At 45.5% G+C, this 26,611-nt stretch overlaps 1 protein-coding gene across 1 annotated transcript in view; it reads right to left on the bottom strand.

Annotated features, from left to right (window-relative positions):
• The window catches only part of LOC141132416 (electrogenic sodium bicarbonate cotransporter 1-like), an 890,811-nt gene that overhangs the window by 9,955 nt on the left and 854,245 nt on the right, over nucleotides 1-26,611 (bottom strand). The window contains exons 19-20 of the mRNA XM_073620775.1: nucleotides 16,724-16,897; nucleotides 15,504-15,650 (exon numbers count right to left, since the gene is read on the bottom strand). Of these exons, the coding sequence (XP_073476876.1) occupies nucleotides 15,504-15,650; nucleotides 16,724-16,897 (321 nt within the window). The remainder of the gene's footprint in view (nucleotides 1-15,503; nucleotides 15,651-16,723; nucleotides 16,898-26,611) is intronic.

Below are 26,611 nucleotides of genomic sequence, written 5' to 3'. Positions count from 1 at the left end.
GCAATATTTTTTACTTTTTGCTATAATAAAATATCCCCAAAAAATATATAAAAAAAAACAAATTTCTTCCTCAGTTTAGACTGATATATATTCTACTACATATTTTTGGTAAAAAAAACGCAATAAGCGTATATTAATTGGTTTGCACAAAAGTTATAGCGTCTACAAAATAAGGGATAGATTTATGGCATTTTTATTATATCTTTTTTTTTTTACTACAAATGGCGGTGAGCTGCGATTTTTATCGGGACTGTGAGATTGCTACGGACAGATCGGACACTTTTGACACTATTTTGGGACCATTGACATTTATACAGCGATCAGAGATAAAAATAGCCACTGATTACTGTATGAATGTCACTGGCAGGGAAGGGGTTAACCACTTCCCGACCAGCCGCGGCAGTTTTACTGCAGCAGAATGGCACGGGTGGGCGAAGCGACGTTATGTTACGGTGGCCACGACGTTCGGATTAGTTTCAGAGCCAATCAGTCTTTCAGGTCCAGGCCACTGATTTCTGGCCTGGACCTGCTGATTGTCAGAAACCATGGAATCGGACCGAGACAGAAGTACAGTTAAATCACACTTGTTTAATAATAAAAGTAAATAGAACAAACGTAATCAAAACATAGCCAGAGTTCAGTAACCAGAATGGATAGTCAGACAAGCCAGGAGATGAGTCAGGGAGCCGGAGATGAGCGTAGTAAAACAGCAAGCAGGATCTGGAGCCAGAAGGGATGTCAGCCAAGCAAGTCTTTTAACAGGAATGCAGGAGCTAGTCTTTGTGATGTTGACTAAGGCGAAGGCAGAGGTGCACTGGGCTGAACGGCTTAGTTAGGCAGGAATGACGAGCAGGATATCATCCACAGCTGAGTAACTGTGGGGAGATAGGAGCTGGCAATTAGCCAACAGCTGAGCGGCCAGCTCTGAGAAGGAAGGGCTGAGCCCAGCCCTGACACTGATCGGTCCTGACGAATGAAATCCTCCCCTGCCTGTGTAAGTGTAAACACAGACAGGGGAAGTGACGTCATCTCTCCTTGTGGAATTCTTTTCCATTCCAGAGAGAGGAGAGAGGACATCCAAACGTGAGTTGCACCAACACTACATAGGCACAGAGCCCAGCCCTGACAGTACCCTCTCCTCCACCTTGGAGGACCACCAGGCTTGAGGGGAAAACTTCTATGGAAATCATGGAGGAGGAAAGGGGCATGTACGTCCGAGGATGAGACCCAAGAGCGTTCCTCCCGACCATACCCCTTCCAATGCACCAGGTACTGTATGCGCTCACGGAACCTACGGGAGACAACAATGGACTGTACTTCATACTCCTCATGGTTCTCAACCTGTACAGGGTGAGGATATGGCACCGAGGTGGTAAAGCGGTTGCAGACCAAAGGTTTTAATAAGGAAACATGAAATACATTCGAAATACGCATATTTGAAGGAAGGTCTAATGCGTAAGCAACTGGGTTAATCCTGCGAAAAATACAGAAAGGCCCAATAAACCGAGATGCGAACTTCAGTGAGGGAACACTAAGTGGGAGGTTGCGGAATGACAGCCAGACCCTGTCCCCAACCTGGTAGGAAGGTGCAGGCAGGTGTCTATGGTCAGCATCAAGTCTGTACCTATCATTAGCATGTCGCAACTGTCAGACAATATGGAAGGTTGGAAACCATAATTCGCCATAAACGGGGACAATTGGAAAGCAGAATTTAAGGCACTGTTGTGAGCAGGTCAGAAATATAGCAATGTAGGAATTGCTCCAAGGACTGATTGGCTCGTTCTGCGGCCCCATTAGACTGCGGGTGATACGCAGAGAAGAAAGCAAGCTGAACTCCCAACTGTGCACAAAAGGCTAACCAGAACCAGGACACAAACTGACTACCCCTGTCCTAGACAATCACCTTGGGTAACCCATGTACGTAAGTGAAAGATCTCCCGAGCAAAAATGGAAGCCAGTTCCTTAGAAGTGGGCAACTTCTTTAGTGGAATACAATGACACATCTTTGAGAACCGGTCAACAATGGATTTCATTCTGGAGTTGCCCAACTCCCAGGCAACACAGTTATCCTTATGGTGATATGGTGGAGTCTTACTCTGAGCACACTTGGAACAGGCAGCTACAAAGGCGGTTACATCAGCACATAGACTAGGTCACCAGAATTGTTGGGAAATGGCCCAAAAGAGTTGATTCTTCCCAGGGTGGCCAGCAGCCTTGGGAGAATGGTAAGTCTAGAGCATGGCAGTACGGAGACTCTCTGGAGACTCTCTGGGACAAAGCAGCGGTCACAAGCTTTCTCAGAAGGAGCCTGAACCTGAGCAGCAAGAATTTTGTCACCCAAAGGAGAAGTGAGACTGGTGCGAACCGTGGCCAGAATACGATCAGGAGGAATCACAGCTCTGAGGTAGGACATTGAGACAGAAGGGCGCCAACAGCAGCATCAACCTCAGGGGATAAAAGGTAACGTAGGATCAGGATGTGCCAACACAGGAGCAGAAACAAAGGCAGCCTTGAGACTCTCAAAGGCCTTAATGGACTCCGGAGACCAAGTCTGTGGGTTACTCTCCTTTCTGGTCATATCAGTCAGGGGCTTGACCAGTGATGAGAAGTTACGAGTAAACTTCCGATTATAGTTGGCAAAGCCAAGGAAACGCTACAGAGGACGTAAACCCATGGGTCAGGCCCACTGTAGGACTGCTGAAAGTTTCTCTGGGTCCATCGAAAAACCAGCAGTGGAAATGACATAACCCAGGAAATTAACCTGTTCACGATGGAACTTGCACTTCTCCAATTTACAATAGAGATGGTTCTCTCTTAGTTTCTAAAGCACATGATAGACATCTGTGTGGTGGCTCTCCAGGGACTTGGAAAGTATGAGGATATCATCAAGATAAACCACCACACAACTGCAACAAATCTTGGAGGACAACGTTAATGAATTCCTGGAAAACTGCCGGGTGCTACAAAGGCCAAAAGGCATTACGAGGTACTCATAATGGCCTGTTCTGGTATCAAACGCAGTTTTCAACTCGTCGCCTTCCTTAATCCTCACAGGATTGTATGCCCCTCTCAAATCAAGCTTCATGAAAACCGTTGCTCCCTTGAGGCAGTCAAATAACTCCATAATCAACGGAATCGGATAGGCATTCTTAAACCTGAAACGATTGGGACCCCTATAATCAACACAAGGTCTCAGTTCACCACTCTTCTTCTTCACAAAGAAGAAACCAGCACCAGCAGGAGACGAGGATTTGCGGGTAAAACCTAGAGAATGTGCGTCAGCAACATCATACTCCTTCATGGCCTTATCCTCCAAGACCAACCAAAGGGTAATCCCGGCCACGAGGGGGTATGGCATCAGGTTGGAGGTCAATTGCGCAATCATACGGCCGGTGTGGAGGCGAACTACCGGCTTGACCTTTGTCAAAGACATCACTAAAATCGCGGTACTCCTCCGGCAGGGAGGAGAGTGAAGAGGTGCACAGGACCTTGGCTACCTTCTGGAAGCATGTCTCACTGCATTGTGGCAACCAGGAGAGAACCTCTGCATGGAGCCAATCAAAAGAGGGGTTGTGCCTCTGTAAGAAAAACCAATAACCAGGGGAAACTTAGGTGAGGAAATCATTTGGAATTGGATTATCTCATGGTGAAGAGCCCCTACGGCTATGGACAATGGAACCGTCTCATGAGTCACATGGGCAGGCTGTAGGGGTCTCCCGTCAAGAGCCTCAATGGCAAGTGCAGTGTCACGCAGCTGCAGCGGAATCAAGTGCTTCAATACAAGCATCGATAAACAGACCTGCAGCCCCAGAGTCGATTAGAGCCTGTATCTCGACGGACGACTCAGCCCAAGAAAGGGTGACTGAAACCAGGGGCTTATCCTTCTGGATTACTGGGGATGAAACAACGCCACGTAAGGTCTGTCCGTGACAGGACCTCAAGGTTCGGGCATTCCCTGGACGGGTAGGACAAGACTTCAAAAAGTGACCTGCCTGGCCACAATAAAGGCACAATCTCTACCTCCTCCTAAAGGTTCTCTCATCCGCAGAGATACGCGTGAAGCGGGAGGCACGGGTGGGACTGCAAAACTCGGAGGCAAACACACAGGAGGCTTCTGCAAGCGCTCCTTAAAAGAGAGTCTTTCTCTGAGTCTGGAGTCAATGAGGATGGCAAACGTGATCAACTTCTCCAGCTCAGTGGGTATATCTCGGGCTGCTCATCCCTGATGGAATCCGAGAGACCATGAGAAAAAGCAGCCACGAGGGCCTCATTGTTCCAAGCAACCTCTGCTGTCAGAGTACGGAATTCAATGGCGTAGTTAGCAACAGTTCTCGTACTCTGTTTGATGGACATGAGGCACTTGGCAGAAGTGGTGAGCCGTGGTGCGACTCAGAAGCGTTTGTAACGCCATGGCAAACTCATCCATGCAGTGATCTTGCTCATACAATCTGAAAAAAATATTACCAACAAGTGGATCCCCTGTATCTTCTGAATTCATGGCCTTCGCCTACTGTCAGAAACCATGAAATCAGACCGAGACAGAAGTACAGTTGAATCACACTTGTTTAATAATAAAAGTAAATAGAACAAACGTAATCAAAACATAGCCAGAGTTCAGTAACTGGAATGGATAGTCAGACAAGCCAAATGTCAGGGAGCCAGAGATGAGTGTAGTAAAACAGCAAGCAGGATCTGGAGCCATATGGGCTGTCAGCCAATCAAGTCTTTTAACAGGAATGCAGGAGTCTCTACAATGTTGACTAAAGCGAAGGCAGAGATCCACTGGGCTGAATGGCTTAAGTAGGCAGGACTGACAAGCAGGATATCATCAACAGCTGAGTAACTGTGGAGAGATAGGAGCTGGCAACTAGCCGACAGCTGAGTGGCCAGCTCAGAGAAGGAAGGGCTGAGCCCAGCCCTGACACTGATCGGTCCTGACGAATGAAATCCTCCCCTGCCTGTGTAAGTGTAAACACAGACAGGGGAAGTGACGTCATCTCTCCTTGTGGAATTCTTTTCCATTCCAGAGAGAGGAGAGAGGACATCCAAACATGAGTTGCACCAACACTACATAGGCACATATTTTTACCCCCCGATCGGCCCCCTGTCACTGTGTCACCCAGTGCAGTGTTCATATTTTTCTTTGATCACTGTACTGGTGTCATTTGTGACACTAATCAGCATTAGGGTACTTAGTAGTAGCCCCAGATAGGTGTAGGGACCCCCCTAATAAAGGTTTAACCCAGTGATCATCGTATTAGTGTCACGGTGACGCTGGTTAGCTAGTTATTTTTTTATAGCGTCAGGGCACCCGCCGTATATTACCTAAATAAAGGGTTAACCCCCGATCACCCGGCGGGTGATATCAGTTAGGTTTTAGCGTCAATTAGGGTCTGCGTTGCCCCAGGCAGCGTCAGATTGGTGCCAGTAGCGCTAACACCCACGCACGCACCATACACCTTCCTTAGTATCTGAACAGATAAATATCTGATCAGATCTATACTAGTGTCCCCAGTAGTTTATGGTTGCCAAAAATGCAGTGTTAGTGGGATCAGCCCAGAGACCTGCTAGCACCTGCATTTAGCCCCTCCGCCCAGCGGAGTGGCTAAAAAACACTAAACATATAACTGATATAACTGCAGCATTTGCAGAGTCAGGCCTGATCCCTGCAAACTCTAACAGTTTTTTTGGCAGCGTTGGAGGCAGTGACTGCCAGTCAGTGCTCTTTTTTCCTGTGAGTCTCACTAGTGTACCAGTAAATTTAGAGGCCAAAATTTCCAATCGAAGGTACCTAGGCCTACACGTTTCTGAGCATGACAGATGAGAGTGAAGAGGAACTCACCCATCTGTCATATTCAGGCTCAGAATACAAACCTAGAGACAGCAGCAGCATCCTGACAGACGACGGAGTAGTGGTCCCTGCCAAGGTCAGGCGTACCTGACCCCGTTCTTCTGTCGTTGAGGTGCAAAAACCGCAGGGCTCTCATATGGAGCAGAGAGCCAGTACTAGTGCCACTCATCCTTCTGGTGAACTGGCAAGCATCAGTGGCCTAGTACATCCTGATCGTATATGCAGCACTGCAGTATCACATGGTGATGTGGCAAGTCCCATAAGTGCAGTTCAAGCTGGTGAGGTGGATAGCACAACTAGTGTCCCGCTGCCACCAAGAAGACAAAGACAGGCCCGTCGAGCCCATAGTGCCCTTCCTGCTGCATTTGCCAATCTGAATTGGGAGCCCACCACTTCTGCAGCACCCGTACCTCCCCCATTCACTGGCCAACCCGGAAATTCAGGTGGAAACAGTTGATTTTACGTCAATTGATTTATTCACTGTTTTTCACGGAAGATCTCTATAGATCAATTGTGGACCAGAGCAATTTGTATGCTGGTCAATTCATTGCCGCTAATCCCCAGTTAACTCTTGCCAGAGATTGAAGACCTATTACGGTATACGAACTTAAGACCTTCCTGGGCCTATCCCTCATAACTAAAAAAAGTGAGTTGCGGTCATATTGGTCCACTGACCCAATTCACCATATGCCCGTGTTCTCTGTCTCCATGACCAGGACATGATACAAGTAGATCTTAAGGTTCATGCATTTCAATGGCAATGAACTATATCATCCTCGGGGTGACCCTGAATACGATCGGCTCTACAAAATTCGGCCCCTCATAAACCACTTCAACCAGCAGTTTGCAGCCTTGTTTACTCCCGATCAAGTTGTCTGCATTGATGAATCCTTGATTAAGTTTTCTGGCCGCTTGTCTATCAAACAGTATCTTCCGAGTAAGCGTGCCAGATATGGGGTCAAGCTGTATAAGCTCTGTGACAGGGCAACAGGCTATACATATAGTTTTATGGTTTACGAGGGAAGAGATAGTTGCGTAGAGCCGGAGAACTGCCCAGACTACATAGGGAACGCTGGTAAGATTGTGTGGGACTTGGTGTCACCCTTATTCGGAAAGGGGTACCACTTGTATGTGGAAATTATTAAACAAGCGTGCCACTTCTTAGTCACTTGTTTGATCATGGAATTGGCGCATGTGGCACCGTGCGATCTAATCGCTGTGGCTTACCCCAGTGGCTTGTAGATTCCTGTCTTAGGCTGGGGGAGAGAGCCTGCTTGAGATGTAATCATTTGCTCGCTGTGAAGTGGAGGGTTAATAAGAATGTTTTTTGTTCCGTCCTCCCTTCACGCAGACATGACAATCCAAATACCTATGGCGACTGGTGCTGTGGAGAAACCCCTCTGTGTCTACGAATATAACCTTAATATGGGAGGGGTGGACCTCAATGGGAAAAAAAACGCACAAAAACACATAAAATATTTTTAAAAATAGTTGTGGTTTTATTTTTCTTCTCTATTGTTCGCTCTCTTATGTTCGTTCTCTATTGTCCGCTCTATTGTTTGCTCTCTATTCTATATCTATTGTTCTCTCTCTATTGTTACTGTATTTTAGAACTGTAATGTTTTATTTTTACTATGTTTTATTGTATTTGCTTTACAGGTATGGTATGTCTTATGCCCCGTACACACGGTCGGACTTTGTTCGGACATTCCGACAACAAAATCCTAGGATTTTTTCCGACGGATGTTGGCTCAAACTTGTTTTGCTTACACACGGTCGCACAAAGTTGTCGGAATTTCCGATCGCCAACAACGCGGTGACGTACACCACGTACGACGAGACTAGAAAAGGCCGGTTCAGAACCAAGCGCGGCCCCCTTTGGGCTCCTTTTGCTAATCTCGTGTTAGTAAAAGTTTGGTGAGAGATGATTCGCGCTTTTTCAGACTCGTGGCTTTCAGATCGTTTTCTGCCGTTCAGTTTGTGCTTGTGGGTTTGTATCTGCTCTTCAGTGCGTGCAGTCAGTTCGTATCGGAGTTTCCTGTGCGATCTTGCCCGCTCGTTGCTGTTTTTCAGGTCGCTCTTCACAGGCCTTGCTGTTCTTCAGTGCGTTCTGTTACTTTGTTCTGAGCAGCCGACCGTTTTCTAGCCATGTTTCGTATGCGTACTCCTCGTAGAGTTCGTGCTGTGCAGGGGCTTGGTGTTGGGGTCCTGACCTTGACACAAGTCCAGTCCATGAACAGGGTAGGGAGGAGTTCATGGACCAAGAATTGGTTGCTTCAGCGTGACCAGTTCTCTCATATGCCTTTGCTCCGTGAGATCCGTGAGAAAATAATCCTGATGATTTCAGGAACTTTCTCCGGATGACGGACCCCGTGTTTCACCGTTTGTTGGCTTCGCTGACCCCTTATATCAGCAGTCAGGATACCTGCATGAGGCAAGCCATCACTCCGGAGCAGAGGTTGGTCGCTACCCTGTGGTATTTGGCCACAGGGAGAAGCCTGCAGGACCTCAAGTTCTCGACAGGCATCTCCCCCCAGGCTCTTCTTTGTGGACATTTACTGCTCGTGTTTGTTTGAGCTGACCCTGACAGAAATGTGTGGAGTCCAGAAAATGTCATGATTGTGTAACCTTATACAAAGCACTGTTGGCTGTTATTTACTAAATGCAAAGACACTTTTCACTACTGAAACTGCACTTGTAGTGCAAAGAGGATTTGCCCTTAGGAAATTACCCCCATTTTCTCATAAAACAACAATTACATCACCCCAAAAGTGTTGTAGCGTTGAGACAATAATCCACACATTCTTGATGAGCAATCTTTTTAATACCTGCACAATCACATGTGCATTTACCAAAGGTTTTTCTGACAAACCAACATGTTTGTTGTATAACAATTTTTGTGGTGTCATTATCCAAAATCAAAATGTGCATTTTATAGAAAACAGGCATGTGTAAAACCCACAAGAAAGACACAAATCTTGATCTTACAAAGTTCACATTTGGTAGAACTTGAAGGCAATATCAGACATGAGTATTTAGGAACTGGGTTTGATATTGCGTTCAGATGGGGGGAAATCACCCCTGGAAAAGCCAAATTTGGAAGATGCACACAAATTTCACAATGTCAACATGTGCTATCTGCCATCACGGGGGATCAAGCGACGTGTTTTGGGGGAGAAAGCCCTTCCTCACCGCTACTTTATTATTGAGGAAGGGGTTGCACCCCCAAAACGCGTCCATTGATCTCCCGTGATGGCAGATAGCACATGTTGGCACACTGTGTGCATCCTCCAAATTTGGCTTTTGGAAAAATCACAAAAACATTTCGCACATTGTAGCACACAAAAGAAGAAAGTGATTTGGAGGGGCTTTAAACTCGCCCCAAAACATCAATGATGTTTTTATATTTTGGAATAACATCATTGATGTTTTGCTTGATGATTTCCAATTGTAAATTACACCCCATGATCTCCCCGATCACGATCTGGGCACTTTCTGATGTGAAAGAATCTTCATCCACACGATCACCTAAAAAGAGAGGAACCCAAAATTAATTAGGTCTAAAAAAAATGCTGCCATCCATCTCTTATCTGAGCCTGTGGTCGCAGACACTCACCTGTTGTGGTGACTAGTTCCACCACGTCTTCTTCCTCCTGCTCAAATTGTGTTGGGTGGATTTCCCCTTCTTCCAGGGGGGGGGTCTCTGGTCTCCTCGGATGAGGGGTGTCCTCCGAGTCTTTTCTCCCCTATGTAAAACAAAAATGGTATAATTAGCACACAGATATTTGATGGCAGAACTATAAAGATGAAACATTGCTTGGAAGTGGGGTACAATGATCTATTTTAGCAGAGTTCCAAGATGTAGCATTTTTAGTGTCCTTTGTCAAGCTGCAATACTTTACCTGTTTGGTACAAGCTTCACACATGGAGACCCCCCTATAGTATACACTGGAGCACCTGTGTGGCCCCCCTAATAAAAATGGTGTTCTGGGGTCCCACACTAATGCTCCAGTGTCCAGATGTGAAAACAGCTGCTCAGTGTCCTCTCCTTAAACAGAATCTAGTTGGCATTTCATTCTAGTAACCAAGCCATCTACACAACCCAATTCTTTGAAGACAAGTATAGGGCCTCAAAATGGTGGCCAAATGCATATGGCCTAAACAATGGTATTTTATAGTCCGAAATAAAAATGTGTGATCCGAACGAATAATGTGCCCATGAACATGAAAGTTGCCATTTTAAACTGTACAACAGTTTCTAAAAGCACATGGAGCAGCACGAACGTAATAAACACAAAAAGAATAGGAACACAGCACAACTACTTACTTTTTTGCAGCACTCTCCGGATCTTTCTGTACTGCTCATGTTCTCGTAATTTCAGGTCCGACCACCGCTTCCTGAGCTGATCTTTCGATCGTCGTACCCTGAATTTCCGGTGCAGACTCCTGACCACTTTCGCCATGATCTTGGCCTTTCGGACATTGGGGTTGGGGTAAGGCCCATACTTTCCATCATAGTCGGCCTTCTTCAGGATGTCCACCATCTCCAACATCTCCCCAAAGGACATATTTGAGTCCTTTAATCTCCTTCTGGATTGGGACGTTTCAGGCTCCGGCCTTTCCTCCTCCTCGTTGCTGTACTTAGCACGATCCTGCTGTCTATCCGCCATGTGCTCTTCCTCCACTGCGCCGAACGAAAAGGGGCGGGGAATAGAATAGAAAGAACGTCAGGGGCGGGCAGAGTTATACGCATGCGCAGTGTGTATAAATCGTAACGCGCGCGTCTTACGTACGATCTGTGAGCGGAGGAAGGAGCATCGGAGACGCCGATCGTGCTAACGAAGGTAGGATCTAAACTTGGGCCTATACTGCTTCGAAATTGAAGCCTATATTGTAACAAGATTAGGGGAGTTTGGCCTGACATTAGGGTTTGTCTTGTGTTGTGTCTTGCAGAGAAAATGGATGGGTTCAACGACCACAATTTCCTGCCCCTGTTCATAGACAAGTACAGGGAGCTGCCCTGTCTGTGGCAGGTGAGACACCCCCACTATAATCACAAACAAAAGAGGCAGGCAGCGCTGGAGAAACTGCTGGAGTTGGTGAAGCCGGTGGTCCCCACAGCAACCATCCCTTATTTAAAAGCTAAAATTGGTGGCCTGAGGAGCACATATCTTAGGGAGCGCAAGAAGGTCACAGATTCCCAGAGGTCTGGAGCTGCAGCAGATGACATTTATGTCCCCAGGTTGTGGTACTATGAGAGACTGCGATTTCTGTCAGACCACACTGAAGTCAGGGAATCCCTCTCCACTCTTCCTTCCACTCTTCCTTCCATCCCAGCTGAGGCTTCTGATGTCCAACCTGGGCCTTCCAGCCAGGAAGAAGTGGAGGAGCCCAGCTGGAGTCAGGTATAGCATTCTTCTACAGATTTCTGGGCAATAAAGAAATGATGTTTACTAGATGTTATTATTGATCATTAATTGCTGATTAAAAAAAGTGTTTTACATATCAATAGACAGTAGTGGGCACCCAAAATTGGGACAAGAATGAAAAATGCTGGGCTCAGAAGGATAGTCTGTTATATTTGTTAACATTCAATTTGCAGCAGTCAGGAGGTGAAAATTGTGTGTGATTGATGTAAAAAAAACTAAAACTATGTCCCTTTTTCATACACAGGAAGACCTCAGCCAGGAGGAGGCTGTGGAATGTGGCAGTCAGGAGGAGGCGGGGATTAGTGTCATTTTGGTATTTAGCCATTTGTTCCTGTCCCTGACATCTGCCCGACTTTGCTTGAATTGCATGTGGACACTCCAGGGATACATCACAGATGCTCCCTCTTGTGGAGATCAATGAGATTGTGACATATATTTACGCCTGGATTGTCCACTATACTCAGTGTCTACTTCCTGGTGTGCAACATGACACAGCCCTGTCAGCTGTTGATACACTTCCGGGTTCACCCGGAAGTGATGACATGATTTACGTTGACGCTGCACACCAGGAGACACTTGAGGTTTGCTATTTAAAAAGCTCAGTGGGCTTTTGTGCACAAACGGGACCACACTGCCTCTGATGCAGCCATCAGTGATAGGCTCTCTTTTTCCTTGTCCGCCTTGCCCCTGTGACTGGAGGATATGAACACTTGCTCATGCTTGATGGGCCTCATTGGAAATCAGCAATGGCACTGGCACTGGCACTGAAGATTTGTCATTCCATCACCACCTTATAAGTATCCATTTACTCTCTTTCTACTTGGGACTATATGCTTTGATCCATGTATGGTCTCCCAAGGACCAGGATTGTCAACTTGCATGCATACTCTGGATATCAAATTATGATTTGCAACAGTGAGAGGGAGGTTACAGGATATTGTTTTGCATTCAAATCTCCGGCGTTTCATGCCACATACACACTGTGACTGTACCTTTCAATTCCATATACCTCCTCTAGACCACTGTTGACCCAGGATGCGGTCCCTTCCCCTTTCATATCTCAGCAATTTCCCCCTTTTGGCTACATCAAGGAATTAACAACACCTACCACAATATGCTAGCGTGCCTTTTTCCCAGGATCCAGGTCTGATCTCCCTAGGATCCATTTCCCAATGGGAGCCAACTTAGCTCGACATCCTATTCACATGCATGCAATCTCCATGTTTCAATTTATTATTGCTGCTCAGGATTGAAGATATTGTATTTTCACAGTTTCACATTGCTCGCTATAAATACATATTACTGTCACTGGATAGGGGCAAGAATGGTGGACATTGAGTTTTTATCACAGTATGATTGACATGTTGTGAATGATTCAGTTTTTATTATTGGCCATTCCATTTATGTGTTTTTGATATAATAAATTTTGACTTTTTGTACTTGCACAGTGGGCTGTGTACAGTATTTCCTTTCCTCTTTTCCTTATCCCTTTTATGTTATTGGAGACGGTTGAGCCCAAACAGGGTTTTTATTATGAGTTTTTTACAATCATTACTTCCTTAATTCAACCCCGCCACTATAGACAAGTTTGCTAAACTTTTCTCTAACGTCCACCTAACCATCTGCTCTCTGGACTTTGTTCCCTTGTTCCCTTCCCTACAGTCACCCTCTGGCTCTATCCTACACTCTCTAACTTGCATCTTCAATCACTTCCTCTCTTCTGGCATCTTCCCCAACTCTTTAAAACATACACCAGTAACCCTATACTTAAAAAGCCCTCACTAGACCCCACCAATCTCAACAACTTACGCCCAATCTCCTTGCTCACCTTTTTAACCAAACTCCTTGAATGTCTGGTCTACAGCTAACTGAATAACCTTCTTGATCCCCTTCAGTCTGCATACCACCCTCAATGCTCCACGCAAGCTGTGCTCCTAAAACTCACAAACGTTCTACTAACAGCTAAATCCAATGCACACTTTTCTGTACTCCTAGTCCTGGACCTCTCTGCTGCCTTTGACACAGTGGACCACTCCCTCCTCAAAAAAACCTCCACACCTTTGGTCTCCGTGACTGTACTCATTGCTGGTTCTCATCCTTCTTATCCAACTGCACCTTTAGCGTTACTTACAATTCTACTTCCTCCTCTCCCTTTCTCTGTCGGGGTCCTCCAAGGTTCTGTTCTTGGACCTCTCTTATTCTCCATCTACCCCTCCTCCCTGGGTCAGGCAATAGCTTCCCATGGCTTTCAATACTATCTCTACGCTGACAACACACAAATGTATCTCTCTATCTCTCTGCTCACTCCTTCAGTCTCCTCATGTATCACTAATTTACTAACAGACACATCAGCCTGGATGTCACGCCACTTCCTCAAACTAATTTATCCAAAACCAAGCTCATAAGCTTCTTTCCTCCCCAACGTACCCCTTCCGATGATTTCTCTGTCAAGATCGATAGCACTACTATCAGCCTGTCCCTGCATGCCAAGGGGATTGCTGGGACCTGCTGGCAGCACCTAAAGATGCCAATCTTGGATACTACCATCATGGACTCAACCAGTTAAGGACTCTAAACTGTGCATGTAAGTTGGGGCAGCCACAAGCCTGAGTTAGGGATTTGTTAGGGACAGACTGTTGCCTTTATTTTACTGTCATGCCTAGTAATTTAAGTAAAGTTTTAGATAATTTGTCTTTGCCTGATCTGAAGTTACTCAAGGGGCATAATGCAAGTAACAGGCACACATAGTCTACAGTTCGGGTCAGCAAAGCACATTGGGTATGAGGACAGCAGAGTTAATACAATGTGAAGATACAAGTGGTTATCAAGGGTAACAAAGATTCTCTAGCAGCCTGTCATAAGTGTGTACATGTGGCAAGTGGCATAGCCTCTTGTAGGAGGAGTTGTCGGCACTCTCTCCATAAGCAGGTCTGTCTTCCAAAGCAACGGAAGCAAATTAGAACTGCACAAGTCCTCAGCCTCTGCACAAGTATGGTAGAGGAACAGTTAAGTGAGTGTACGCATGCTAGGTGCACAGAGGGACCCCTATTCCATTACTGGTAGTGAGGTATCGGAGATACGCTGGAAAGGTGGAGAGGGCGTCAGCTCTGTGTGTCTCTCCTAAATGCAATGGTGACTGCGGTCAAGCATCAAAGGAGTCAACTAGAGTTCAGTCGTCTGTGCAAGTAAAGGTACCCCCATATGCAAGGCCACTGCCTTGCATATGGGGGTACCTTTACTTGCACAGATGACTGATCCTATCCAAAGTGCCTAGTGTAGCCCAGAAGACACCACCCGGAGTAGACCTCTCATGTGACCCTTACTTGGCGCCCAACAAGGAGGGGAACATGGAGTGAGTGTCTCCCGCCTACCCCTAACTCCTACAAGGCAATGACAGGAGTAGAGGTGGATGAGTAGGCAGAATAGCTAGCAGCTGCAAATCAGTCTGCACCTGGGTGACAGAGGGGAGGGGGGGAATGAAGGCATGGTTTTCCACTCTGTGTGCTCTGGCCTCCTAAAAAAGCAAACCTGCCTTGCCTGCAGATGATTAACAGTTTTTTATTATCACCACTTTGGCCAAGTGGCCACAGAGGCTGTTTGCCCCCTCAAAACTTCACGGGAAATTCTTCCTCTCCCTGTAGGCCTACCAGACATGGTGCTAACAATGTGGGGCATGTTCCCTACTTTTATTTGCAGCTATTGAAATATATGATATGAGTGGAAAGTGGTGCTTGGATGCACTTTAAACTGTGAATTTTGATCTTTTTTTTGATCTAACAGCACCTCAATAATATGTGGTGCTCAGCTGCAAACAAATTGAAGTTGTAGTGACACAAACAGTCACCTCATCTCTACTAATCTGAATTACAGTAGCTATTCATGAAACAGGCATTCTTTGTTATTTATCTATATTGTAATTGTAATACAGGGCAGTGTTTGATTAATATTGTATTGTACGTATGGTGTATGGTACGTATATAAATAGATCTGCCTAAAAAAGATGTAATAGAACAAGTGACATAGTTCAGGTTCCTCTTTACCTTTTTTTTAACCTTCTATTAAACCTTCTTCACACAGACAGGACAAGTGCACTTTGCACTTTTGTGTTCTCATTATGTAAGTAGTGAAAACGTTTCAGAGCTGAAGTGCTATGGGTATAGAAAGCATAACTATTGCTGTGAGCTAAAAAAAAGTCAGTACAATGAAAAAAGATTTTATCTTACATCTTCACTGTCAGATGAATCTATTTCTTCTGACTTTTGCCCTTCTTCACTAACAAACTCTTGTGGCAATATGTCATCCAACCAACTTAGATCATGTAATGAAAAAATGCATTCCATTGCCTTCCGTATACCCGCAAGGGCCAGCAGCTGAAAAAAAGCAAAAAGATAAAGAATTTAGATGAAACCTGTAAATTATGAAAATGCATGTCCAGGCAAAAAAGAAACCATATTATCTGCAAGCACTTAAAAATACAGATTGATCCTGACAGAAATCCAAGAAACTTCCCGTTTTACCTGACAGCTTTTTCAATGATGTGTGTGTTTATTTACTTTGTCAATATGTTTAGTGAATTAGCAATGAGGGCTATTATGTACTCCTCAATCATTCATATAGAAGAGCTGGATATCTGGAGACCCTTTTATATTTAAAGGAGGCTTTCAGATTGCAATAAGTCCCCCTGCAGACCCCCACAACCAACAGACAAAAGATCTGAGAGTGAAGTCCTTGTTCTGACATGTAAAAGGGTCTGTTTTTTTTTTTTTTTTTTTTTTTTGGGGGGGGGGGGGGGGTTTAATGCTGTTTTTGTTTGATTGTTTTTCCTTCTGCAGAGCTGGTGGCCTGGTGTGGATCAGGAGGATGGGGCAAATGATTGCTGCCCCTCCCCCTGCTGGCCACCCAGACTGCATGCCTGGATAAGAGTCTGTATTTTGAAGGAGACCACATGCAAAAAATCCCCCCCCCCCTCTATACCATATCCTTATTCTAGATATATAGTACTTTATACATTTTTTTAGAAGTCAATCGTTCTGGAGTACATCCTACAGGCTTTCCACTTCAGGTGCAGGTTTTAGGCATCTCCCAAGCATAATGTTTAAAGGAATTGTGTATTTTTATTGTTGCCCCTTAATACCTACTCCTTACTGAACATTTTTTTGGGTTTTTTTTTGTTTTTTTGCTATGGAACATGTACCCATGCCAGTGCCCAGCTATCTATGTCCTTTTTTACCACAATCTTGCAAATAGGCTTGACAAATGCAAGAAAAAGTTATAAGATTCAGCTCCTATATCAGTGGGACTTGGGTGATATGTTTTGGGATTGCACATTTTTTCCAAGTGTTTGATGATCGTCCAGCAAACTGAACTTTGCTTCTTTTGGCCATCACTATGTACCATGTACAAGTTCAACAATCAGTCCAAATGAAAGTAGAATATATGTTACCATCAGTGGAAAAATAATTGCAGCAGCTGTTGATTTTAATATCCATAAAATGATTAAACAAGATATTTGAATTAGGGTGAATAGATGAACTTTCCGCAGAGGAACATGACGAAGGTAAATGAGATCTGGCTGATGCTTAGGTGTAACAAACAGTAATTTCAACCGTTCCATGAACTGTAAAGTAAAACAGATAGAAGAAATAAATAGTAGTATTCCAATAAAACAATTTAGGATAATATTTCTGCCCTCCATATGAAGAAAGTAGCAGCATACCCAGTTGGGTTGGCAACAGTAAGGCCTAAACTATGCTTTAATTATTTGCAGAAAATGTTTTATAAGAATTACCTCATCTGCAACATATTGATTTCAATGCACTGCATATGGACCAAATGTTAATACAAAATGGAATCAAGACCAATGTAGTTTAGCCCAAAATGTTTATTTATTTATATTGATACAATTTACAGTAAATGATAGAAAGGTTATTCAGAGTAGCTCTTTTTTTTCTGGCTAATACAATTAGAAAAAATAGACATGGCTGAGCAATACAGTACACAGTTAAATGTAGAAATGGTGGATAACTACTGTTTTTTAATAACAGTATTTGACAAAAAGTATTACATGTTTTGTATCAACTAGTTATTTTAAAAGCTTCTACATGTTCCTTTAAAAAAAACAAAAAAAAAAAAAACATTACAAACATATTCTTCCCTCTTTCTCCTTTACTCAAAAACAGTGAAAGGGACAATACACATATACTAGAGTGACAAAGTTGGCTCCAAAATACAAGTTAAGCAGTAGCTTAAATTCAGGGATGTGACAATACAACGATCATACCAGGAATGCAGCAATATTAACTCCTAATTTTCATAATTATCAAGGTGTAGTAATAATATTATTGAATTAATAAAATGATTCATATAGTATATAGTAAAGATGTATGAAGGTGTACTAAAGAACTGAATGTCTGACATGCAAATAAATATTTCAATATTTAGGCTAGGTTTACATTAATGAGATGCGGGAAGCCCTGCAAATCCACTGCGGGTTCCCACATCGCACCCGACTTGCAGGCTGTTCACACTGCCATATGCGAACTGCTGGGAGTGTCAATAGAAAGTTAATGACACCCCCAGATCGTTTCGCATATGGCAGTGTGAACTGTCAATTAGGACATAAATCGGATCATATGGGTGTGAACATCCATGCGATCCGATTCTGGTGCAGACCAAAAAAAGGGTCCTGCATGACTTTGGTCCGAATGTGATGCGAATTCAGCCATACAATCTGTATGGCTGAATTTGCATCGCACAGACATCGCAAGTGATTTGCACAGCAGTGCGGTGCGAATCACATGCGATGTCGCACAGCGCACTATTGTAAACCCAGCCTTAAAAATATTTCAATATTTCAAATATTTTGTGTGCTACACTTATCTTTAACACTTATAGATACTTCTATACCATACTAGGAAAGGGCTACTGTAATAACTGTTGTAGTAATAGTGAAGGTGGAGCCAAGGTAAGGTCTGCTATCCATTCATGCCATATCTTCATGGATTTTTGAGGGCAGCCTCTGTGTTAGTATACAAATTTTTCCCAATTCATATTAATATTGACCTGGTTTTTCCAGGAGGCACATATTAGTGGGTTGGGATAGAACCAGTTTTGTGCAATCAGCTTTCATGCTAGGAAGAGTAGTCAAGTGTTTGCTCTTAAATTAGCATGTTGATATTGTGCTTCATCTGATATACCTTATAGACAAATTTTGATGTCAAAGGTGTTTTGATGTATGCTTATAATACCACAGTGTGTACAATCTCCCCTAGTATTGCAGCAGTATCACAGCACATGGATGAGAGTTCCTAGTCCACACCTGCATTTTGGGACTCTAAAAAGTTTTTGGGATGAGAGAATACCACTTTACCCTAGGTTCGCACCTATGCTTTTTTTGTGTGTTTTGCAGTTTGCAGAAATGCACTACAGACCATTTAACATGTTTTCCTATGGTACACATCTATGCTTTTTGTGGCCGGTGCATTTTTGGACAGGATTGGGGACTTTTTTCTCGAAGTTTGCGGGTAATAGACTTCAATGGAACCGCACCAGAGACGCAAGTGTTGTGTTTGTGATGCAATTTTTAATGTGTTTTGTGTTTTTTATTTTAACATTGTACAGTTGCAATAAAAAGTATGTGAACCTCTTTGGAATGATATGGATTTCTGCACAAATTGGTCATAAAATGTGATCTGATCTTCATCTAAATCACAACAATAGACAATCACAGTCTGCTTAAACTAATAACACACAAAGAATTAAATGTTAACATGTTTTTATTGAACACACCATGTAAACATTCACAGTGCAGGTGGAAAAAGTATGTGCACCCTTGGATTTAATAACTGGTTGAACCTCCTTTGGCAGCAATAACTTCAACCAAACGTTTCCTGTAGTTGCAGATCAGACATGCACAATGGTCAGGAGTAATTCTTGACCATTTCTCTTTACAGAACTGTTTCAGTTCAACAATATTCTTGGGATGTCTGGTGTGAATCGTTTTCTTGAGGTCATGCCACAGCATCTTAATCGGGTTGAGGTCAGGACTCTGACTGGGCCCACTCCAGAAGACGTATTTTCTTCTGCTTAAGCCATTCTGTTATTAATTTACTTCTATGCTTTGGGTCGTTGTCCTGTTGCAACACCCATCTTCTGTTGAGCTTCAGCTGGTGGACAGATGGCCTTAAGTTCTCCTGCAAAATGTCTTGATAAACTTGGGAATTCATTCTTCCTTCGATGATAGCAATCCATCCAGGCCCTGACACAGCAAAGCAGCCCCAAACCATGATTCCCCCACCACCATACTTCACAGTTGGGATGAGGTTTTGATGTGGGTGTGCTGTGCCTTTTTTTCTCCACACATAGTGTTGTGTGTTTCTTCCAAACATCTCAACTTTGGTTTCATTTGTCCACAGAATATTTTGCCAGTACTGCTGTGGTAACATCCAGGTGCTCTTGTGCAAACTGTAAACGTGCAACAATTTTTTTTTTGGACAGCAGTGGCTTCCTCTGTGGTATCCTCCCATGAAATCCACTCTTGTTTAGTGTTTAACGTATCATAGATTCGCTAACAGGGATGTTAGCATATGGATTCTTCTTCAACTCATTGAGCAGTCTGCGCTGTGCTCTTGCAGTCATCTTTACAGGACGCCCACTCCTAGGGAGAGTAGCAGCAGTGCTGAACTTTCTCTATTTATAGACAATTTGTCTTACCGTGGACTGATGAACAGCAAGGCTTTTGGAGATACTTTTATAACCCTTTCCAGCTTTATGCAAGTCAACAATTCTTAATCATAGGTCTTCTGAGAGTTCTTTTGTGCAAGGCATGATTCACATCAGGCAATGCTTCTTGTGAAAAGCAAATCCAGAACTGGTATGTGTTTTTATAGGGCAGGGCAGCTGTAACTAACACCTCCAATCTCATCTCATTGACTGGACTCCAGTTGGCTGACACCTCACTCCAATTAGCTCTTGGAGGTCTCATTAGTCTAGGGGTTCACATACTTTTTCCACCTGCACTGTGAATGTTTACATGGTGTGTTCAATAAAAACATGGTAACATTTAATTCTTTGTGTGTTATTAGTTTAAGCAGACTGTGATTGTCTATTGTTGTGACTTAGATGAGGATCAGATCACATTTTATGACCAATTTTGCAGAAATCCATATCATTCCAAAAGGGTTCACATACTTTTTATTGCAACTGTATATAGCTGGTTGCTAAGAAGGGGGCCGGGAAGCCGAGTGCCGCATCCTTAACAACCGATGAGTCATCAGCTGTCATCGGGCTTCCCTGCTGAAAGATGAAAGCAAAAAATATAAAAAATGGCAGAAAAAAAAAAAAGTCTATACCAGGCCCTTCAGGTCTAGTATGGATCCGGAGGGGACCCCCCCACATGCTGGCGTGGGGTCCCTCCAAAATCCATACCAGACCCATATCTGAGCATGCCGCCTAGTAGGTCAGGAAAGGGAGGGGATGAGCAAGCGCCCCCCTTCTGAACCATACCAGGCCGCATGCCATTAACATGTGGTGGTTACTTTGGGGCAGGGGGGCTCTGCGCCCCCCACCCGAAGCACCTTTCCCCATGTTGATGAGGACAAGGGCCTTTTCCCCGACAACCCTGGCCGGTGGTTGTTGGGGTCTGAGGGTGGGGGGGTTAATTGGAATATGGAAGCCCCCATTAACAAGGGGGCCCCCATTAGATAGTTAGGAGTATATGTGTTTTGTTGCACGGCTCTGCATGGCCAGTTTATGGCAAATTCTATTGTAGTCGCCAAATATTGTTCTGTTTAAAGCTTTAAAACTCAAAAAAAATAATTTTACAAAAAAAACAAAACAAGGGGGCCCCAGATTTATTTCTCGCCGCTGTCTTCTTCTACCTCGCAAAAAAAAAGCCAGTCTTGTCCTGAAGCTGTCTTTTTCTGTTGTGATGTTCCCGCTGTCTGGCACCTCTTATTTAGGGGCCATCCAAAGACGTCGCCAGGACAGCCCACCCCTTGTGACGTCACAGGAGATGGTGGTGGTGATGAGAAAGAAGAAGATGGTGGCAACAAGAAAGAAGAAGAAGATGGAAGCGGTGGCGAGGTAGAAGAAGATGGCTGCGGTGGCGAGGAAGAAGATGGCAGTGGCGAGGAAGAAGACAGCTCCACAGGAGAAGACAGCATCGGGAGATGACGGAACCCGGAGATGATGGCACCGGGAGAAGATGGCTTCAGGCTTCTTATTTAATAAAGGACTTGTCAAAAACTGGCTCTTGTAGTTTGTTAACATTTCACAGCCTGGACAGCCCACCCCTTGTGACGTCATGGGAGATGGTGGCGGTGGCGAGAAAGAAGAAGACGGTGGCGGCAAAGAAGAAGATGGCGGCAGCGAGAAAGAAGAAGATGGCAGCGGCGGTGAGGTAGAAGAAGATGACGGCGATGGCGAGGAAGAAGACAGCTCTACAGGAGAAGACGGCAACGGGAGATGACGGAACCCGGAGCTGATGGCACTGGGAGAAAATGGCTTCGGGCTTCTTATTTAATAAAGGACTTGTCAAAAACCAGCTCTTGTAGTTTGTTAACATTTCACAGTTTTGTTTGGTGAATGGGTAGGGGTACGATGTACCCGATACCCATTCACATGGTGGGGTGGGATCTGAGCGCCCCCTTGTTATTAGGGGCTTCCAAATTCCGATAAGCCCCCCGCTTGCAGACCCCAACAACCACCGGTCAGGGTTGTCGGGAAGAGGAACTTGTCCTCATCAACATAAGGGCAAGGTGCTTTGGAATGGGGGGTGCAGAGCCCCCCTGCCCCAAAGCACCCAACATGTTGAGGGCACGTGATCTGTTATGGTTAAGGAGGGGGGGCGCTCACTCTTCTGCTCCCTTTCCTGACCTCTTGTGACATCATGGGAGATGGTGGCGGTGGCGAGAAAGAAGAAGACGGTGGCGGCAAAGAAGAAGATGGCGGCAGCGAGAAAGAAGAAGATGGCCGCGGCGGTAAGGTATGGATTTTGGGGGGACGCCACGGCATTTCTTTTTTATTTTGGAGTGGGGGGACCCCTCTGTGACGGGAGGGCCCGTGGAACTCAGAATACATCTTATGTCTAAGTCACCCTGTGCCATCCTGGCACAGGGTGAGTGAGAAAATATATCTTGGACTACTTAAAATGGGACAGTAATATTTGTCCACAATATCTCCCAGGATGTATGTAGAGACTATTATTGGTTTGGTTGATTCTGAACTCAACCTGTTAATTGAGTGAGCTGATCACATTAGCCTCCAGGACTGGCTAGGAGACAAACTGTTGATGAATAGGCTGAGGAGGGGGGAGATTGTTGTTTGTATTGTTAATTGTAATTAGCTCCAGCTATTGTGTTTATACTACTGTGTGAAGCTCGGTGCCCACAAGTCTGTCATCTGGTCTGGGTAAATTTTTTAGTTAATTAGCTCATGTTAATTATGTTAATTAGGTTACAGTTGTATTGTTAGAGGAGGTTCCAACGGCATATAAAGTCTTGTAATTTTGATTCTAAATAAAACAGTTCATGTTAGCAACAAGCAAGTGTCACCTTGTTTTGTGCTCAGAGAGGTTGGAATATCTGATATCTGTATACAGACTGGGAAGAAGTGGTATGTGACGGAAGCACTCAAGCGGAGTGTGGGACGTTCCGTGACATTGGTGGCAAGCAGCGGGAAAGCTTCCTGCAGTCTGGGACATCCAAACTTCCATCTGGATCCAAGGTCCAGATAGCAGGAGAGGAGAGGTACAGATACCAGCCGCCATGGAAGAGGAATTCAGAAGGAGGTTGCGCGAGATGCAGATACAGCACAGAGGACCAGTATCAGAGCAGGTCCTGCTGGGATGGTGTGATTCTATTCACTGCAAACTCTGGAAAGAAGCGCTAGCCCGTGAGCAGCGACACCAGGGAAAAGTTCTCCCCTCCATTGAGGAAAGGTACTGGTCGCAGTACGGACTGCGGGTGCGTTTTTGGGAGAAAAAACGCACAAGAAGCAGACAGCTGAATTAAGCAGGCTGGTCTGGGCAGAGATAAAGCTGGATGAGAGCTACAGAGCCCTCCGGTGGCATGTATCCCAAGCATGTCCCTGGATAGCGGATGACAGCCCAACGGAAGGCTTAAGCTACGGCGGCTTGGGACTGTTGTATGTGAAGCTGACAGGGGACCCTAACTTTGGGAGTGATTTGGAGTGGCGGTTGGACGAAATCATGGATTTCAGAGAAGGGCTACTGAACATTTCGGAAGTGCACTGGGCACAGGAAGATTTGGAGTTTCTGGCCGTTTAGGAATGGGAGCTAGAGATCACCTACAGACGGCTGCTAGACATTGCTCAGTGCCAGGGCTGGGCTCCCTTTGCCTGGGACTATCAGGAAATACCAGCTGACAACCCTGAAATCCTGGCTGAAGAGTCGGCAATGTGGCAGAGCAATTGGGTGCTTTGCCAACCTGCCCCCACAGCTAGGGAGGCGGAGGTCTTATGGCGGATGCAGCAAGTGCTGACTGACCTTGATGATCCTGTTTCTGCATGGGATGATCTTGGATGGAGGAATGTGCCTGTCCAGCAGCATGCCAGAGAATCTGCAGCTGAAAATCTGGAGATTGCTGTCACGGAACGTCCCACACTCCGCTTGAGTGCTTCCGTCATATACCACTTCCTCCCAGTCTGTATACAGATATCAGATATTCCAACCTCTCTGAGCACAAAACAAGGCGACACTTGCTTGTTGCTACCATTAACTCACTTTTTATTTGAGCTCTCACACACATTTATACAGCAGGTTGACCCAAAGCTAACCTAATTAACATGAGCTAATTTACTACAAAATTTACCCAGACCAGATGACAGACTTGTGGGCACCGAGCTTCACACAGTAGTATAAACACAATAGCTGGAGCTAATTACAATTAACAATACAAACAACAATCTCCCCCCTCCTCAGCCTAGACTGTTCGTCTCCTAGCCAGTGGTGGTGGCTAATGTGATCAGCTCATTCAATTAACACACATTACCATAAACATCAACACAGGGTTAATTAGAACAAACAACAATGAGTTGAATACCCTTACAACCTAGACTAAACTTATTTACATTAAACACATTATAGCTGACATCATACAGGTGAGTGGAGTTGATGACATTAGCATTTTCTCACAGTATGAGCCCCAACAGTATGGCTCAGTCACTATTGCTACTATGGCAAATACAGGGTCCCCAGAGTCTGTGTGTTTTAGGGGGACATGGAGCTGAATCCAAAGTAACACCAACCCCAGGGTCCCCAGACATACAGCTCACAGAGAGCACCATTTCCCCAAATGCCAGGGCCCATAATCTGTTGGCAAGAGGCTAGCGTTCAGTCCCCTCCAATAGCCTCTGTCTCGGGTGAGTCTGTCACATTTCTCCCCCATCAAAGGTTGACTAACAAGGTCCCAGACCTCCACCTGGTCTGGACATGCGTTAGGCAGAGTGAACTCACATAGTCTTCCCGCATGATCTCCATTCTTGGCTGCAAGGAATAGTTGACCTCAGTAGGTGTGGGGCAGAGGTCATTTACTCTCTGTCTGGCTGCCAGGGCTTCAGCTGGATTGTTTTTAACATTCCTGGGCTCGGTCTGCTGCTGAGCAGAGGGGCCAATCACCCCTGCTTCGTGAAGCTGTAGAGAGACACTAGGTGCTAGGCAGAGGCCAGCGGTGCTCTGCCCTGTTGCCAGCGATTCAGCTGGGAATAGCAGCTCCACTACATCAGCTTGTCGTCGGAGAGAGGGGCCAACTGCCCCGGCTTCCTGGAACTCCACAGCTGTTGCCGGTGCTGGGCAGAGGTTGGTAAGACTCTGCCCTGTTGCCAGCACTTCTGTTGGGGACTCCGCATCCTCCACTCCGGCTAACCGTTGGGGCAGGAGGCTGGCTTCCTCCACTTCCAAACTGTGTAGCTGCCATTGGGGAGGTGAGCTGGCTGCTTCCTTTTCCATTCCCTCATCTGGTTGCTTGGACGACATGTCTATGGTACTGTCTCCCAGGTGCACTGATCTTTGCTGGGGAGGGAAGGCCGCTTCCTCCACCCTGGCCAACTGTTGGGGAGGGACAACACACACCTCCTCTCCCTTCTCCCCCTGTATCTGCTGCTGGGAAGTGATTGCCACCTTCTCACCCTGGGCCTCCGAAACTGCCACAGGTGTGGGGCAGAGGTTTTGGACCCTCTGTCCGGTTGCCAGCACTTCTGCTGGAGAAGTTTGTTGTAACTCCACAGATACTGCTGTTGGTGCTGGGCAGAGCACAGTGAAGTTTGGCCCTAATACCAGCTCTTTTGCTGGAGGCTCATCAGGTTGTTCTTCCTCAGCAGAAAAGTCTATTAAATCCCCTATCTCTATAACTGGTGTCTGGGGATAGAGGTTCACCATCTCCTGTTCACGGAACCCAGAAGATGTTATCAGTGCTGGACAGAGGTTAGCAGAACTCTGCCCTGTGGTCAGCACTTCAGGTTTGGGGACGGCAATCTTCAGATTTTCCACTGCCGATTCTCTGGCATGCTGCTGAACGTGTTCTAGCAGTTTCCTGTATGCCCTTTCCAGATGCTGTTCCTTCCTTAGCAAATGGTCCAGATCAGGTTTGAGCTCTGAGACCTCTGCAAGACCGAGCATAGCCTCTCTATATTCTCACAGGTCCTCAAGGTCAGGTTCCCCTTCATCACCAAACATAAAATGATCTGTAAGGCTCTCCCACAGCAATCCAGGGCCTCCAAAGTCATATCCCTCCGGAGAGCATTCTGTTGTCTCCCCTAAATATCCCTCCTCTGCGTGCCATTGCAGAGCCCGATAACGATTGTCCAGCTCTATCTCCTGCTGGACCAGCCTGTCCAACTCAGTCACCCATTGCTCCTGGGGCCGCTCTCCCAGGAATGCCATCCACAATGCCCGTTGGTCACTGGCCTGTTGCTCTTGGGTTGTGTTGCACTTGCACTTGCCCTGTGTTATACCAGCAAGCTGAAGGGCTCCAATCCAGAGCTTCACCCGAATCAGCTGCCTGAGCTCCAGGTATTCATCCTCAGACACAGTCCTGGTGTATGTTGAAAGGATGATCCGCAGCAGCCCCGGGAACTCTGATGCCAGGTCCATATCTCCGCTGGGGTGACTGAAGTCTGCTATGCTGATCTTGGATCCAGTTGGAGGTTTGGATGTCCCAGACTGCAGGAAGCTTTCCCGCTGCTTGCCACCAATGTCACGGAACGTCCCACACTCTGCTTGAGTGCTTCCGTCATATACCGCTTCCTAAGTTCTGGAACACGAGTCCAATGGCTATAGGAACCCCCAAGAACTAGACAACACCAGTCTTGGAGT

Source organism: Aquarana catesbeiana, linkage group LG03 (genome assembly GCF_042186555.1).
Source record: "Aquarana catesbeiana isolate 2022-GZ linkage group LG03, ASM4218655v1, whole genome shotgun sequence".
Lineage (NCBI taxonomy): Eukaryota > Metazoa > Chordata > Amphibia > Anura > Ranidae > Aquarana > Aquarana catesbeiana.
The sequence above is the reverse complement of the archived record's forward strand: the minus strand, read 5'-3'. Positions and strand labels throughout refer to the sequence as shown.